Here is a 13,871-nt window from a genome sequence, read left to right on the forward strand (position 1 = left end):
TGAATGCCTAACCATGTGGATGGTGGGTGACATGGTGTCAGCTTCGTCCTCATCTGAAAGGTCTCCCATGTTGACAGAGTTCAGGTCAGCAATGTCATCGACGTCCTCCTCGCCCGTCAGCGACGTCAGTGTGTTGCCCAGAGCATTGAGGCGCTTGCCAATATTGGGATCCATGTGAACGTCAATCCCACACATTTTCCAGAGCACATTGAGAGTCCAGGTACCAGCACTGCTGCTTTCTGTTCAAAGGAAGGGGCAGCAGGGACAGAGAGGGAAGAAAAAAAAATCGAGGATGTGAATGAAATTAATGCAATAAATAATAAAATTTTCAGACAGTTGTCTCATGCTTATCGTACAGCTCAAGGGTGTGATCCATATTTTATGGACTAGAGCATAGTTAAAAGAACTTGCCTGCAGAGGGTTGCCCTGTAGTCCTGGAACATACTTCATATGTACCATCAGGGACTACACCTGCATAGAGAATACATACACACAAGCAACAGAAAATCAATATTTCAGAAGAGCTACGTGCAGAGAAAGTGACATAAGATCTCTTTTTCATGCCGACAGCAGTTAGGACATCTATTATACCCGTAACAGGATCATGTAGTACATAGTAATAGATTTGTGCTTAAAAGGCAATTCTGAAGTCCCTTTATGGTCATTGAATAAACTTCTAAAAACTCATCTCTACATATCAAAGTAACATATTTAGAAGTTTTTTCCGATGAAAAAACCCTTTATGACATAAAATGGCTTAGATAGAAATCTACACCTTCGTCTTCTTAAGGAATCGTACATCTTCGAAGCCCTCTTCTCCACCCACCCCTCCACTGCCCAAGTGCACCAGCTCACCTCCGACTCTGCATTGTAAAATGACTTAACGCTACGCAACAGCAAGTTGTAATGTTGGAATTATTAAGCCACATATTTTTGAATGCTAACATGGTGAAAAACTTGAATTTTACTGCAAGGGATCTTTAAATATAAAAAAAGTTGTCAATTTATGCATATGTTTTGAATATTTTCCAATTTTTATCCACTCAAGTAATGCTTTTGGGATTTATTAATAGCAATTAAAGTCAAGTAAAATGAACCTTCGGTGTATTTAAAGTCACATACGTGCAGATACTCGACCACTCACAAGCATTCATTACGAGGTCTCCCCTGACTTCGGGTTTCCAGTCGTCCCAGGAGGTCTCGAAGCCCTCAGCGAAGCGGATGCAAAAGTTCTTGAAGTGTCCTTTGCTTACCAAGGACTCAGAGGAGCAGGCGGTGATCAGTGTGCTCTCAATGGTCAGGACCAGAGCTGAGCCGGTGTCAAAATCGATGCTGTGATTGGCCTGGTGGAGGGAAAGGAGAGCAGTTACCCAAGACCCAAGGCTAAAAGGGTTGGTAAGAGGGTGGGGGGTAGCAGGAGGAGAAGAACCCACAGTCATGTGATTGGGAAAGGCAGAGTTAGCTGGTAACACTTCATTCTACTGTACTGTTCAGCTGCTTTATCAATTGAATAAACTGATGATAGATGCAGTTATTTACATGTGATTTTAATAATGAAACACTGCCAGACCACTCCTCATCAAGCAACTGTAGTTCTGCAAAACTGCCAAGTCAGCAAATGACAAACTATTAGTAAGTGCTGTTTATATAAACGCATATCCAAGTGAAATGTTACCAAGCTTTTCAGTTTATTAGATGGTGTATAAATGCAGAATTGGAAAAACCTGCCCCTGTTACATGAATTTTTGGATTAAGTGCTGCACTGGTCCAAAAATAGCAATATAATCATCATCTCAGTAATAACTGGAGGGGCATTAAAAATGCCTGCCTCCAGACTATTCAATTAGTTATTTTTATTACTTGGATGAAAATCAGACCACAGTTTTTGAACAATTACTGCATGAATCCAGGTAATTTCCAAATGTCCAGAAGTTCTCCCTTAAAGGTATAGACAGAGCCCTGTCGTTCATGACCTTGTGTTGTGTGTTTAACTGTATACAATTTCATCATACTCTGAAAAAAAACTTTCTGTATTAACAAAAATTAAGCATCATACTGGACACCAACTGGCATAACCTCTTTGTAGTAACTACACACCTCAGACACAACCTCAAACTTCATTAGATTTTATGCCAGTTTTGTGGAGAAAACTGTGATTGATTACAAAGTGACATGACCTGCCATTTTAAAACAACTGGAGCACTTGTGATGCAGTGTACTTGTGACAGATTTGATGGAAGAGTATCACAGTAAGAAAGCCATTGTCCCACAACAAGCCATCACAAGAGATGTAATAAATTATAGGTTACTTTTCGTGCATTTTTATGCCGGCCTACTGATGTGCTGGCGCCAGCTTCAGAGTTGATGCCCTCCGTAGCTGGTGCTTGTCCTCTCTATGGAAATAAGTGTGACATAACAGCTGGTATATCTTCTATCTATGGACACACTGCAAGTACAACAGGACAACTGATATGGAATTACTATCAAGTGTTTCCCCTGGAAATGTTCCATTCCTGTGCAGGGGTGGTCATTTTTCACTTTGATGTTTTTTGCTGCAATAATATGCATACTTCAAAATAATGATACGCTAAAAGAATATAATTTTCATTCACTATTTGATGACACAGATGTACATGAATGTTTTCACTGTTGGGGTGACGAAGAGGGAGAATGCGTGGTGGGAAGGTACACAAGTTTACAGTGGTGGTAGGGGAAACACTGATATCTGCACTGATAAGAGCAGTTCTTTTAGGAACATCAGTAAATGATTCTCAAGGCTATTAATCAGAGGGAAGTGCATCTCCAACAGTTATTAAAGTTGTAATTTTCTTCAGATAGAATTTTTGCAAAAAGTGTTTGTTTCACTTCAATGAATAAATGACTACAACCAAATTGTTTTCACTATTGTTGAAAAAGAATGAATTTGTACTTTCTTTACACTAAACTTTCTTAATTGGATATTAAATTTGCTACTATATACCAAACAAGCAAAATATATGAATTTGGACATTTAAACCAAGAATTAAACATGTAAAAATAAGATCTGCGGCTACAGGAATGACCACAGAAGTTTAAAACAAACCATAGATGATTACCTGGGAAGTGTTGGTAATTGGCAGGCAAATACCCAGGTCATTAACAGTCAATTGCAGGAAGAGGGTGCTAAATGCCTGAGCAGAGGTCTGTTGGATGCCTGGCAGCTTGTCCACCACCTCTTTTGTGGCCATGTGGATGTCCTTGTTGAGGGCCAAGCGCTGCTCATTCCAGTTGTCATACGCCGCCTTGTAATTCAGCCAGAAGAGCACAGCTGCAAGAGGCCACAGAGGTGGAAAGAAAGAATGGGAAATTAGATCCCGAATGTCAGCTGAACAAGTTTTTCAAAGGTTCTGAAATGTCAAGAACTGAAAAAGTCACAATGGGTTCGATGCAAAAATTCATTCAGCTCTTTTTTTTTCTTTTTTTTTTATCAGATGCCATTTAATCAGACTCACCCTCTTCTAACAACCAGTTCTGAACAAGTAAAATGCAAAACAGTAACTGTATACAGTGTCAAAACAGAAAACCTCTGCTCTGTTCCTTCAGTGTCAACAAGCAAGGTTAACAGAAAATGGAAATGTTGTTCCCACACAGTAAAAATAACTGAACAGAACATGGTTTTGTATCAGATCTGGAATGATTTTTCATTTTTGCATTTTAAGGTTTGATGACTATTTCAGAATATGATTGAAAAAGTGAGCTGTGAGTGGCAGAACAGGCTTAAAACATATTAATATAAATAGGTACCAACAGGACATGGTTAGGGTTTAACATTTGATACGAGATGTCATGTAGAGAAACTGAACCTCTGTCAAATGCCACTGGCTGGGCGAAAACAATTGGCCTGTTGAGTGTGATGAGGACAGCCTCTTTGTCCGAGGAGCTGCTGATTTCCTCCTGCAGAGCATTCCGCAAACCGATCCGGGTTCTGAAGTACGCCACTTGGTGGAAATCTGAGCCAGCTTCCTCATACACCTAAAAAATGAAAGGAAGAAAGGGGGTCGGATGATGATCTAGCTTGATTAAACACAACAAGAACAAAATTTGGAAAGACATGAATTCTGTGTCTACATCTGGCCTAAGACTCCCTTTCCAAGGAAATCTATGACATAGTGAGAGGCTACTCTGTACCTGGTGTTTGACTATCTGTCCAAGGGCCAGGTGGAGATCAACCTGACATTTGCCAAAGAGTTTAAGGTAACTGCTGCTGCCACCTGGCTGAGCCTTGCACTGGATCCTGTTGGACAGCTCCAGCTCAATCAGGCCTGTTTCAAAGCGCACAGCTCGCATAGAAGGAGTGGTAGCTGTCATCTGGATCCCCTGTGAACACGAAGATGTCATTCAGAAACTTCCTCGGGGCTTATCTGACACTCAAAATAAGACGAAAATCTCCAGAGAGTAAAACTTTGCTGGTTACTTAAAACAACACAAAATCTGGACCTGGTCGCTTCTCCCAGTGTGAATGATTTTGCATTTTTGAAACAAACTGAACATGAGATACCTTGAACAGGAGGCTGAGTGAATAAAGCAGAATTTTTGGCTTGTCAGCATCTGTTGAGGTGTCGTGCTCATTCCACAATGGGATAGGCTGTTCTCCCCCTGCATCAATACAAAGTCTACAAGTCAACACCACAGTTCAGTTCACACAGATGGTAGAATGTGTTACAGTGGGGTGAAATGGACTGTAGGTGGATGTGTGAGTCCTAATATCTGCTGAGGTGCCCATTGCAGCTATATTTAAACACTCCTTCTTGATGAGAATGCTTGTCATACACTAAACTGAAGGCTACACTATTATTCTTTGCCTTAAAATAGCACAAGAATCCCAGTCATCTCTCTGCTGAGCAATTACATCGATCAGGCTGAGTAAGTTAAACAAATTACTATCAATACTGTTGTGGAACTAACATGACTGGATTTGTGGCAGTGCCTTGGGCATTGTTTTGCGTGGAACGAAAAATGATTTTTCAGTGACTAAATCATCAGCTGCAGGCTATGGAATACTGTGGGGAACAGACAGATGTTTAAGATTAGATTAACTTCATTGATCCAAGTGGAAAGAAAAGAGAGAGAAAAGGGTAGAATTTTGGAGGCAGCTCTTGAGACATTTGTGAATGCAGTAATTTATTAAGCATGTTGTATGTTGAGATAGCATAAAAAGAAGTATAAAAATGATATGTAGAAGTTACAGTACCTGACACCTTCTGAATGACCTCGTTAACTTCCTTCATGAAAACCTTTTGCAGAAAGACCAGGTGGTTGAGCAGGTCTGTAGTCAGGTTATGTTCAAATGAACCAATCTGTGCATCAGAGTGGAAAGTGAATATAAAGTCCAGTGAGTTAAAAATAATTATGACAAACCACAACCTTAAAAATAGAAAAACTAAAGACCAACAAACCTCAAGCATCATTCAAACTATACAAGTTTAGCTAAAGGACTACCTTCTGGAGGTCATATTAAGCCCTTTACACATACAACTAGTATTAAATGGGAATGTCTTGCAATTTGTAATAATTGCAGAGATTGTCTGTGTTCTTAATGCAGGACGAATCTACCAGTGCTGAACTTTGTAATGTAAAAATTATATCGCAAATCAGCTGTGATGTTTTGCCAAACACTGAAGTCCTGTGATAACATTAGCATCTCTGTTGTCTAACTGGCATCTCTGCAATTAGTGGTGATGTACTTTTTGCAAGGTTCTTTGATTCCTCTGGACCTTTCTTTTGTCTCGTTCACACTCAAGAATTATGGAGGTTGCAAGTGCAGTTACAAATGAAAGTTTGAAGCATTTTAGGGTGTAAACTTTGGAGCTACACAGCACAGTGACCCGTTCACACAAAGAGTGAGCTCAAATCCATCACAAAGGAAAATTCTTGAAGGATGATTTGATGACATTCATGGCAGGATGCTGTAAGGGACATGATGCTGTCGTTCAGGCTCAAAATATAATTTGTAGCAGGCTGTTAATGCCGTTATCAGACTTGACTTGTCCCATGTGAATGAACATAGATATTGGGGAGGGGGGATATTTTGAAAATACATAAGGGTCTTCAGGTAGCACTCATCCTGAGCCAGTAGGGATTTAGACAGCCCCTGCTCTTTGGTAGTGGTAATGTGATCAGCTGATCGCTGAGACCTCTCAACTGAGGTCCAATATTTCAAGCTGAGAGACTAATAAAAGGTTTATGCTTTGTTTTTGAGGTTCTTACTTGAGCTAAACAACGCAGATAGTTCCCTTGCAGGTAGTTTCCTTGCTTTGCTGGAAAGTCGTCTGGTGCCCAGCCCTGGTCTGAGTGGCTCTCGTGTTCCTCCATGATGTACTCTCCTGACATTGTGACTGGAGGCAGGGTGAGGCTGGCTGATGGTGCAATGGTACACATGTCCACTGGAGACACTTTTGACTGGAAGCAAAGTTTGTGGTTCAGCAGGTCAAAGGTGAAACTGGTTTGTGCTCCTAAACACAAGAAGATGAGAAAAAGAGAATTATAACTTGTTTTTTTGAAAGCAACGATAATACCTTTACACAAATATTAGCAGAAGCGAGACGAGGTAAAAGTATTTTTCAATAAAACTCTATTAGATTTACTTATGTCAGAAGAGGGTCTAGCAGCATTGCTTTAGAAAAAACAGACTCTTCGCAAACCTCCCTCAATTCTTAAAATCGCTGTCAGATCTATTTTTACTCACCTGTCATACCATGGCTCTTCACACGGCCCATTTTGTACTCTGCTTTCAGTGAGGGCAGCAGGGCAGCCCCGATGGTAATGCCATCCATCATGGCACTGAACTTGAGAACGATGGGTTTCTTTTCTAGGCCTTCAGGAAGCTGGGGGAACTCATTGGCTTCGACAGGGGTCTGATTGATGCTGGATGCTTTGTCAGAGGGTTGTGGGGTGGGGGTGTCCTCCCTATTAGGAGGTTGACTGTATAAAAAAAAAGAAAGACATTCACTCATAGAGTCAGGATTTCCTCATTATCTACTCAAGTGCTGACTTTGAATATATGAAAGCAGTGCTTCATCAAATATGGATTTGGAATCTAGTGTCTAAGATTTTCAATCAATTCAGTCCCAGAACGTATAGGATAAACTGTGGAAGCATATATTGAAAACATGGTACTACTGCTTTGATTTAGAGATGTGTGTGTGTGTGTGTGTGTGTTATTATGCAGAGCGTTGCAGATAGTGGCTTACATTCCAGTGAATATCAAATTATAGACAAGTTCTTTAATATACGAAGCACACCTATAACTCTATAAATATATTAACATAATTCAGAATATTACCATGGAAACAGACCACACACGCACTTTGAAAGTAGGTGCTAGTGCGGGCGTGCCGTAGTAACCTGTCACTTGTGTAGATTTTAAGTACAGTTGTCAGTGCTAAACATTTCAGAATCAGCTACTTTGAAAATTCAAAAGTTAGATTTTGTTTTAAAAAATAAAAGAGATAAATGAGGCAGACACACATGTTGGAGGGCTGGCGGATGAGGTCGGAGATCTGCTTGGAGAGCTGGTGGGAGCTGCGGACCATCATGCTGTGCAGAGTAGCCGGGTGCTGGGGGATGTTGATCATGATGGCCCCCACTTTGAAGACGGCAGCATTGTTGGTTTTCAGTCCCCGTTGGGCGCTGTACAACGCCTGAGATTTGGCAATGTTGCATTTGACCACCGTTCTGAAACACAGAGGGAAATGTAATAAGCAACAGGATGGAAGTCTGATTTGTTGACATGATGTGGACATATGAATGAAAGTGGAATCACTGAGAGGACATCAAACAGTGAAGCACCATGCAGATTCAGACAGCATTCAGTTTTGGATCAGAATGAGTAGAATGAGCAATGACAGTGACACACTATAAATGACTAATAATGACCTGAACACTATGACCACCAAATGCATAGTTGCTTATGCAGAAAAAAAGATTCTGTTTCTAGCTCCTGTAGCAAACAACAGATCTTAGATGGCTTATGAATATACTATTCAACTGATTTAAAATGCTGAAATATCAAACAGACATTTCAGTATTTTTTCAGACTGATGACATTGGGAAAGAACATGAATACTGAACACTGTACACAAGTGGAGATCTTCTGCTTCTCTGAGCCATATGTGACACTTAACTGACCTGCCACCTTTAGATGCAGTGAATTTTAAGAAATATTTTTGAATATTTTCTTATATTTTGAAGACAAAACAGATAATCACAGAAATAAGAAAATAATAGGATAATCAGTAATAAAAAAACTGGCCCAGTTTCTGCTTTTTAAAAATCAACAAGAAACCAATAGATCTTTAAACAGTGGCAGTGGCTTCACTCAAATAAATTGAATGTAGACAGTCCTGAGAAGCTGCTCACTGAAAATACATGTGATGGACAGGTGACTGACACAAATGAAGGATGTACAATTGAGGCAGTTGTGTTTTTTGGGCCCTAAATGGCAGCAGTAACATACAGAAACTCTTGTTTAGCAGTGCTGGTGGGAGATGTTGGGAAATCCTCCAGTCTATGCAAGTAGTTGGAAGAGAAAGCAAAGGAAAGTCAAAAAAAAGAAGAGCAGAGGAAAGTGTGAAACAGTTCTGAGACACTGTAAGGTGAGAACAGTTTACCACAAGCACAAACATCGAGGAGCCATTCAAAGTGTAAATGTGGTCAGCTGTGAAGCGCGTGCTGACAGTTGTTTTTGTTTTAGATAGTCAAGCTGCATTTATAATAAGGAACTGAATTAATAGAGTAGCTAAAACAGTAGGGTTAGCTTAGCCAGATAAATATGTTGCAATTAAACCGGACCTAGACAACAGTATCTCAAAACAACTGTTGACAATCCACTAACACAACAGATGCTGAACTTTAGTTCTGCTTTTGCACTGTATCCTCAAAAGAGTGAAAAGAGAAATATATAATCTTGCATCTCAATATTGGACAAATTTATGTGTAACAGCTAACTTCACATGAACCAAAGAATGACAAGTACAGATAAATATAAACTTGGTCACAGTTACAGCATGAAAACAAGATTAAGTTTCAGCAGGTGCATCGTTTAAGTAAACAATCTGTTTCAGTAATAAACTGAATCAAAACAGTGTAGAGATACACACATTAGCCATTTTAAATGCATGACTGCAATTGGATTAAGGTTGGTTACACATTGTGGAAAGTGCTTGCAGTAAAAAGCCAAACTGATGTTAAAATTACCTGACTGGAGGGAGGAAGTGTGACGGAGAACAGAAAATGTGCTTATACACTTTGTATGAAAGCATCCAACTAGAAGTTCTGTTCTTGTTTTAGCATGTGTTTAGAATACAACAAATTTTGACATCCCATGGTACATTATAAAAGGTATATTTTGCCAAAGTTGTAATACTTTTAGTAAAAAGCAAATAATCTTCCCTTAAAAAAAGCAATAGTAAACAAAAACACAAAAAAATCACTAGCATTTAAACTAAGTTGTGATTAAGCTAAAAGAAAACTGAAATTCATTACAATTTTAAAGCTAATTTGAAAATAGAAACATCACTCCAATCATACAACTAAACCTCAATCAACAAACCATTATCTAGACACAGTTAGGATCAATACTCTTAAATATGTGAGGCAAAGTTGCAACTCAAAGTGTAATTACATGGACTTCTTAAGACTTCCTTACAAGATAAGAATGACACCTTCATTTAAAGGATTGAATTGATTGGCTGAACTGAATTAGAATTTATACATACTGAATGTCTGGTGTTATTCCCTCCAGCAGAACGATGTTTACTCCACCTATGTGAGCCGATGCACATGTCTCTGTCATTTTCTGGTGCAGGATATCTGCATACATATGAACATAAAAGAAAAAAGATTAGCTCAAACAAAGCAAACTTTGACCTACCAGCAACAGTTTTACTTTTTTCAGAAATACATCCACCTAACTAGCTTTCAATTATACTGTGAGTATGGAATCAATCATAGGAGTCCTTTGAGACTTCTCTAAAGTTTCATTTCAGACCTTTACTTGTACAACTGTGACTTTTTTTTTTCCCCCAAAACGCATCAGGAACACTGCCCTGCCTCACCTTTCATCTTTTCCTTCAGGGTGAAACTTCCGTGGATCTTCTTTAGTTCGGCCTCCATAGTCAACCCGCCAATGTCTGCTTCGAGGTGTGTGCGGTTCACCATGCCGATGCCGAAGACGATGAGCGTGACGTGCTGGGGCTCAGAGCTCACCAAGCTGCGTCGTCTCCCGCCCGCACCTGGCGGCTTGCTGGGCGTGGTCGGTTCCTGCTGCTCGTTCTCAAAGATCACTTTACAGAGCGGCTCTGAGGGGCGACGTCCACCCTCTGCAGGAAACATGGAGGGGAAAGAAGTATACTTGAGATACAGATTTACGTATTGAACAATAATAACATTTATGTACTTAAATGTCCATGAAGACTACATCAGATTTGTGGAGAATCGTGGTATTTCAGCATAGTGGACTTGCAGGTTTAAAAAATAGTGCCTCGCTGTCTAATTGACTGACCTAAATTTGGCCTGTGAAGACAACTGCACCACATTTCAGAAAAGACTGAGAAAAGTTTTAGCCTCCGAGGAACTCATTGTTTCACTGAACCAAGTCTGTTGAAACACTTTACTAACATTACAACCTTTTCTCTCATACTTAATGGACTCCTCAGGGAACTGCAGGGTCAGAGCAGCAGCAAAAGATCATATCAGGATAAACTGACTAGCAAATAAAATATAACGCAACAAACAAAAGTATTATATATGACACAATAGAGAAGTACAGCTTTGCAAAAAATAAAGCAGGATTTTAATATTAGCATTAATAATAATTATGATAAATAACAGAGGATGAAAGCAAAATAAATAGAATATTATGCAGATTAATAGGAACGAAACTGACAAATTTAAAAATTAAAAAAAAATGAAAAAATGGTCACAAAACAGATGATGAGGGGAAGACGGGACAAGACATATCAAGTGAGAACAGAGATATAGCAGCCAAGTATGGATGGCAGAGTGGAGGTTGCAAATAGAGATAAGCAAAAGAAGGAAGAAAAATCAAAAATAAAGCATTATCCTAGCAAAATAATGTGCGAAACAAAAGTATAAGAAGGTAGAAGTGAAAAGTAAAGCAGAGAAGAAATGCCTGGTTGGGCTAAAGGACTGAAATTAGGAACTGGATGACTGCTGGAAGCTGATTTCCACCTGAAAGGCAGTTCTCTGGGGAGCTTTTCTCCAGGATGCCAGTGGGATCGGAGATGAGGGAGTAGAAGTTGAGCAGCTTGTACATGTTCTGCCAACATTCTGCTGATGGCTCGCTCTGCTCTGAAACTGTGATGGAGTCAGAGTCGTCCATCTGGATCGCCATGTGGTCGGCCACGTCACGGGAGCCCTTTCTTGACACCTGAAGACGTCATGCAATATTCCACATTATGAAACAAATAGAAATGTCACAATATACATCAGGAGGCTGAAGGGTAAATAAACAAGCACTGTTGACTTATTCCTTCTTTTATTGCCCTGCTGTTTACTCTAACAGTATAGTTATGATGCTGGAAGCTGTCACGACCAACACAGTTAATGAAATCTCTACACTGTAAACAGACACCTGTGAAATGAACTGTGGTATAAAGAAAAGTAACTCAGTTATTTTAGCAGATTGAAGTTCCTAAGGGAGCTGGTGTAGATAATGGCTGTGAAATTTACTTGGAATATGTCACGAAACCCTCCCTAACATTTTTCACTTTAATAAAAATCTATTTTCAAAAGTGCTCCTCAAAGTTTGAAGTTGATATTCCCACGGCCAAGGCAAAATAACTGTCCTTGTAATAAGTATCCAGTCAGACAGCTTTGAAGAGAAAATTCAACCATTTTTCAAGTTTTGCAACTATGAACTGAATTTAAAAAAAAAAAAAACTTCTTACCAAGAGATCACACAGGGTTTCTGCTAATGGTGCCTATTTTGAGAAATTCTTACTTATTATCTACTGGCTCCCTCTAGGGTTTGTGCACAGAAAATGACAGTATCTGAATGATTTTTGTGAATTTACTTATAATGCTGAACAGAGTGTGCAGGTGTGACACTACTATAGAGACCCTTATTAGTCTCTCACTGGTCATTGATTAACCTCCTAAAAACTCATGTCTGTTTACCAAAATTACATATTTAGAAGAATTTTTCAATTCAAGTCATTACTTTTACCTAAATATGACTGTCTCTACACCTTTACCTTCTTTATAATGTGTAGATTTATCAATATTTATAGCTTGAAATTATTTGCTACGTCTATCTCCACAATCTGTCCACCATTTGCCTCAATCTGCCTGCTCACCTTGCAATTCTAATCAAACCTTATAAATCTACACCACAGATTGGCAGATCGTAACATTGAAATAATGCAGCAATGTGTTCAAGCTACAAACTGATTTGAAGAAGAGCAAACTGAATGCTTTGCCATGGCATTGACTAACTATTGTCATCTAGCAAAAAAAATTTAAATAAACACCACATTGTATGTTAACAAGGTAAAAAGTATGATTTTTCATTAGTGGGCGTCTTTAATGCTGTTTGAGCCAGATTATAAAGTCCGCAGGTACTAGTTGTTCCAAATTGTAAAATAAACAAAGGCAACAGGTGTATAAGACATCGAAAGAGCCCATAATCTTTAGACTTCCTGTTGCAGTGTTTCCATTATCAATATCACATGGTACCCATATACAGTGTTTATACAGCTAATGTTTTAAGTCTCTATGGCCTGTTGTTCAACAATGCAGTTTTACTGAAACAATTCACATAATCACTGAAATCTCTTTTTTTCCCCTCACTTTCTTCAGAATATCTGCATAAAATATATCTGCCACTCTTAATGTTACCTTAGAGGTGCGTCGCTCTGAACGTCCAAGGGAGCTCCGTCCTCTGGGCTCTCTTCTTCCCAGCGTGTCCATACCTGATGGCGGTCCGTTAGGGGGTAAATTGCCAGCAACCCCTGCTCCTCCTCCTGCTCCTCCTGCTCCTCCACCTCCACCCACCCCTCTCTTGCTCTTCAGGGTTTGGGTTCCACTGCGGCCCGCCCCGTTCAGGCTTCCTCGAGAACTGCGGCTGAAGTCCGACGACCTGAAGTGGCGGTATGGCCGGGCCTTGAATGTGGGTGTCGGAGAGGCCGAGCCGGCAGTGTAGCGGCTCAGCTTGATGTCAGTCTGCGTGGCCTTGATGTCGTCGATCATGGTGCTGAACTGGTGGATGAGGCGCACGAGGGCCATGTCTACGCGCTGGCTGATGGCCTGGCAGGCTGTCGTGAAATCACAATGGAATGTGTTGTAGTGGCGGCGGTTGAGGTCATGGAAGGACAGCGGGGCTGCGGTGGGGCCCTGTGGAGCGCTGGTCGACTTCTCCATCACCACCGCATTCAGGCTGAATGTCTCAATCAGCAGCGCTGGCTTGAACTCCAGTGGAGGGAGGTTCACCATGCCTTGTCTATGTATATAAAGTGGTATGAAAGTATTTACAATTCTATTCTTCTATTTTTAATACATGTTACACACTTTTATTTCCTCATGTTTTTTCATTAATGCATACTGTGTATATGTTATGTATGAGAATATTCTCACCTCCTGGACCGTTTGTTCTTGCGCTCTTTGGAGGTGTCAGAGTCGACGATGTCGGCTCTGAGACATTCGAGGTTACCAGAAAAAGACAAATGCTCTCCAAAATACATCTTGTAACTTAGAGGAGTGGTATCTTGAGCCTGGATGCCTGTGTAACTCAGCAAAGGTTTGAAAACAACCTGATGGGGAGAAAACAGATTATCAATGCAGTGAACGGAAACAGGTTTTTGTAGAGGCTCAGC

General features: G+C 40.1%; 1 protein-coding gene across 11 annotated transcripts in view; it reads right to left on the reverse strand.

The window, feature by feature from the left end:
• kiaa1109 (KIAA1109 ortholog) overlaps positions 1-13,871 on the reverse strand; it is an 83,796-nt gene that overhangs the window by 28,931 nt on the left and 40,994 nt on the right. For 7 of the 11 annotated variants that reach the window (XM_055005669.1, XM_055005675.1, XM_055005676.1 and 4 more), the window contains exons 47-64: positions 13,633-13,808; positions 12,898-13,498; positions 11,230-11,428; positions 10,095-10,358; positions 9,756-9,849; positions 8,495-8,545; positions 7,507-7,713; positions 6,725-6,960; positions 6,247-6,491; positions 5,231-5,336; positions 4,538-4,635; positions 4,168-4,356; positions 3,843-4,011; positions 3,096-3,307; positions 2,310-2,393; positions 1,145-1,343; positions 412-471; positions 13-239 (exon numbers count right to left, since the gene is read on the reverse strand). In XM_055005669.1, coding sequence (XP_054861644.1) covers positions 13-239; positions 412-471; positions 1,145-1,343; positions 2,310-2,393; positions 3,096-3,307; positions 3,843-4,011; positions 4,168-4,356; positions 4,538-4,635; positions 5,231-5,336; positions 6,247-6,491; positions 6,725-6,960; positions 7,507-7,713; positions 8,495-8,545; positions 9,756-9,849; positions 10,095-10,358; positions 11,230-11,428; positions 12,898-13,498; positions 13,633-13,808 — 3,417 coding nt within the window. The remainder of the gene's footprint in view (positions 1-12; positions 240-411; positions 472-1,144; positions 1,344-2,309; positions 2,394-3,095; positions 3,308-3,842; positions 4,012-4,167; positions 4,357-4,537; positions 4,636-5,230; positions 5,337-6,246; positions 6,492-6,724; positions 6,961-7,506; positions 7,714-8,494; positions 8,546-9,755; positions 9,850-10,094; positions 10,359-11,229; positions 11,429-12,897; positions 13,499-13,632; positions 13,809-13,871) is intronic. The other 4 variants (XM_023261174.3, XM_055005677.1, XM_055005672.1 and 1 more) reach the window with 2 other exon arrangements.

The sequence above is a fragment of the Amphiprion ocellaris genome, chromosome 20 (assembly GCF_022539595.1).
Source record: "Amphiprion ocellaris isolate individual 3 ecotype Okinawa chromosome 20, ASM2253959v1, whole genome shotgun sequence".
NCBI lineage: Eukaryota > Metazoa > Chordata > Actinopteri > Pomacentridae > Amphiprion > Amphiprion ocellaris.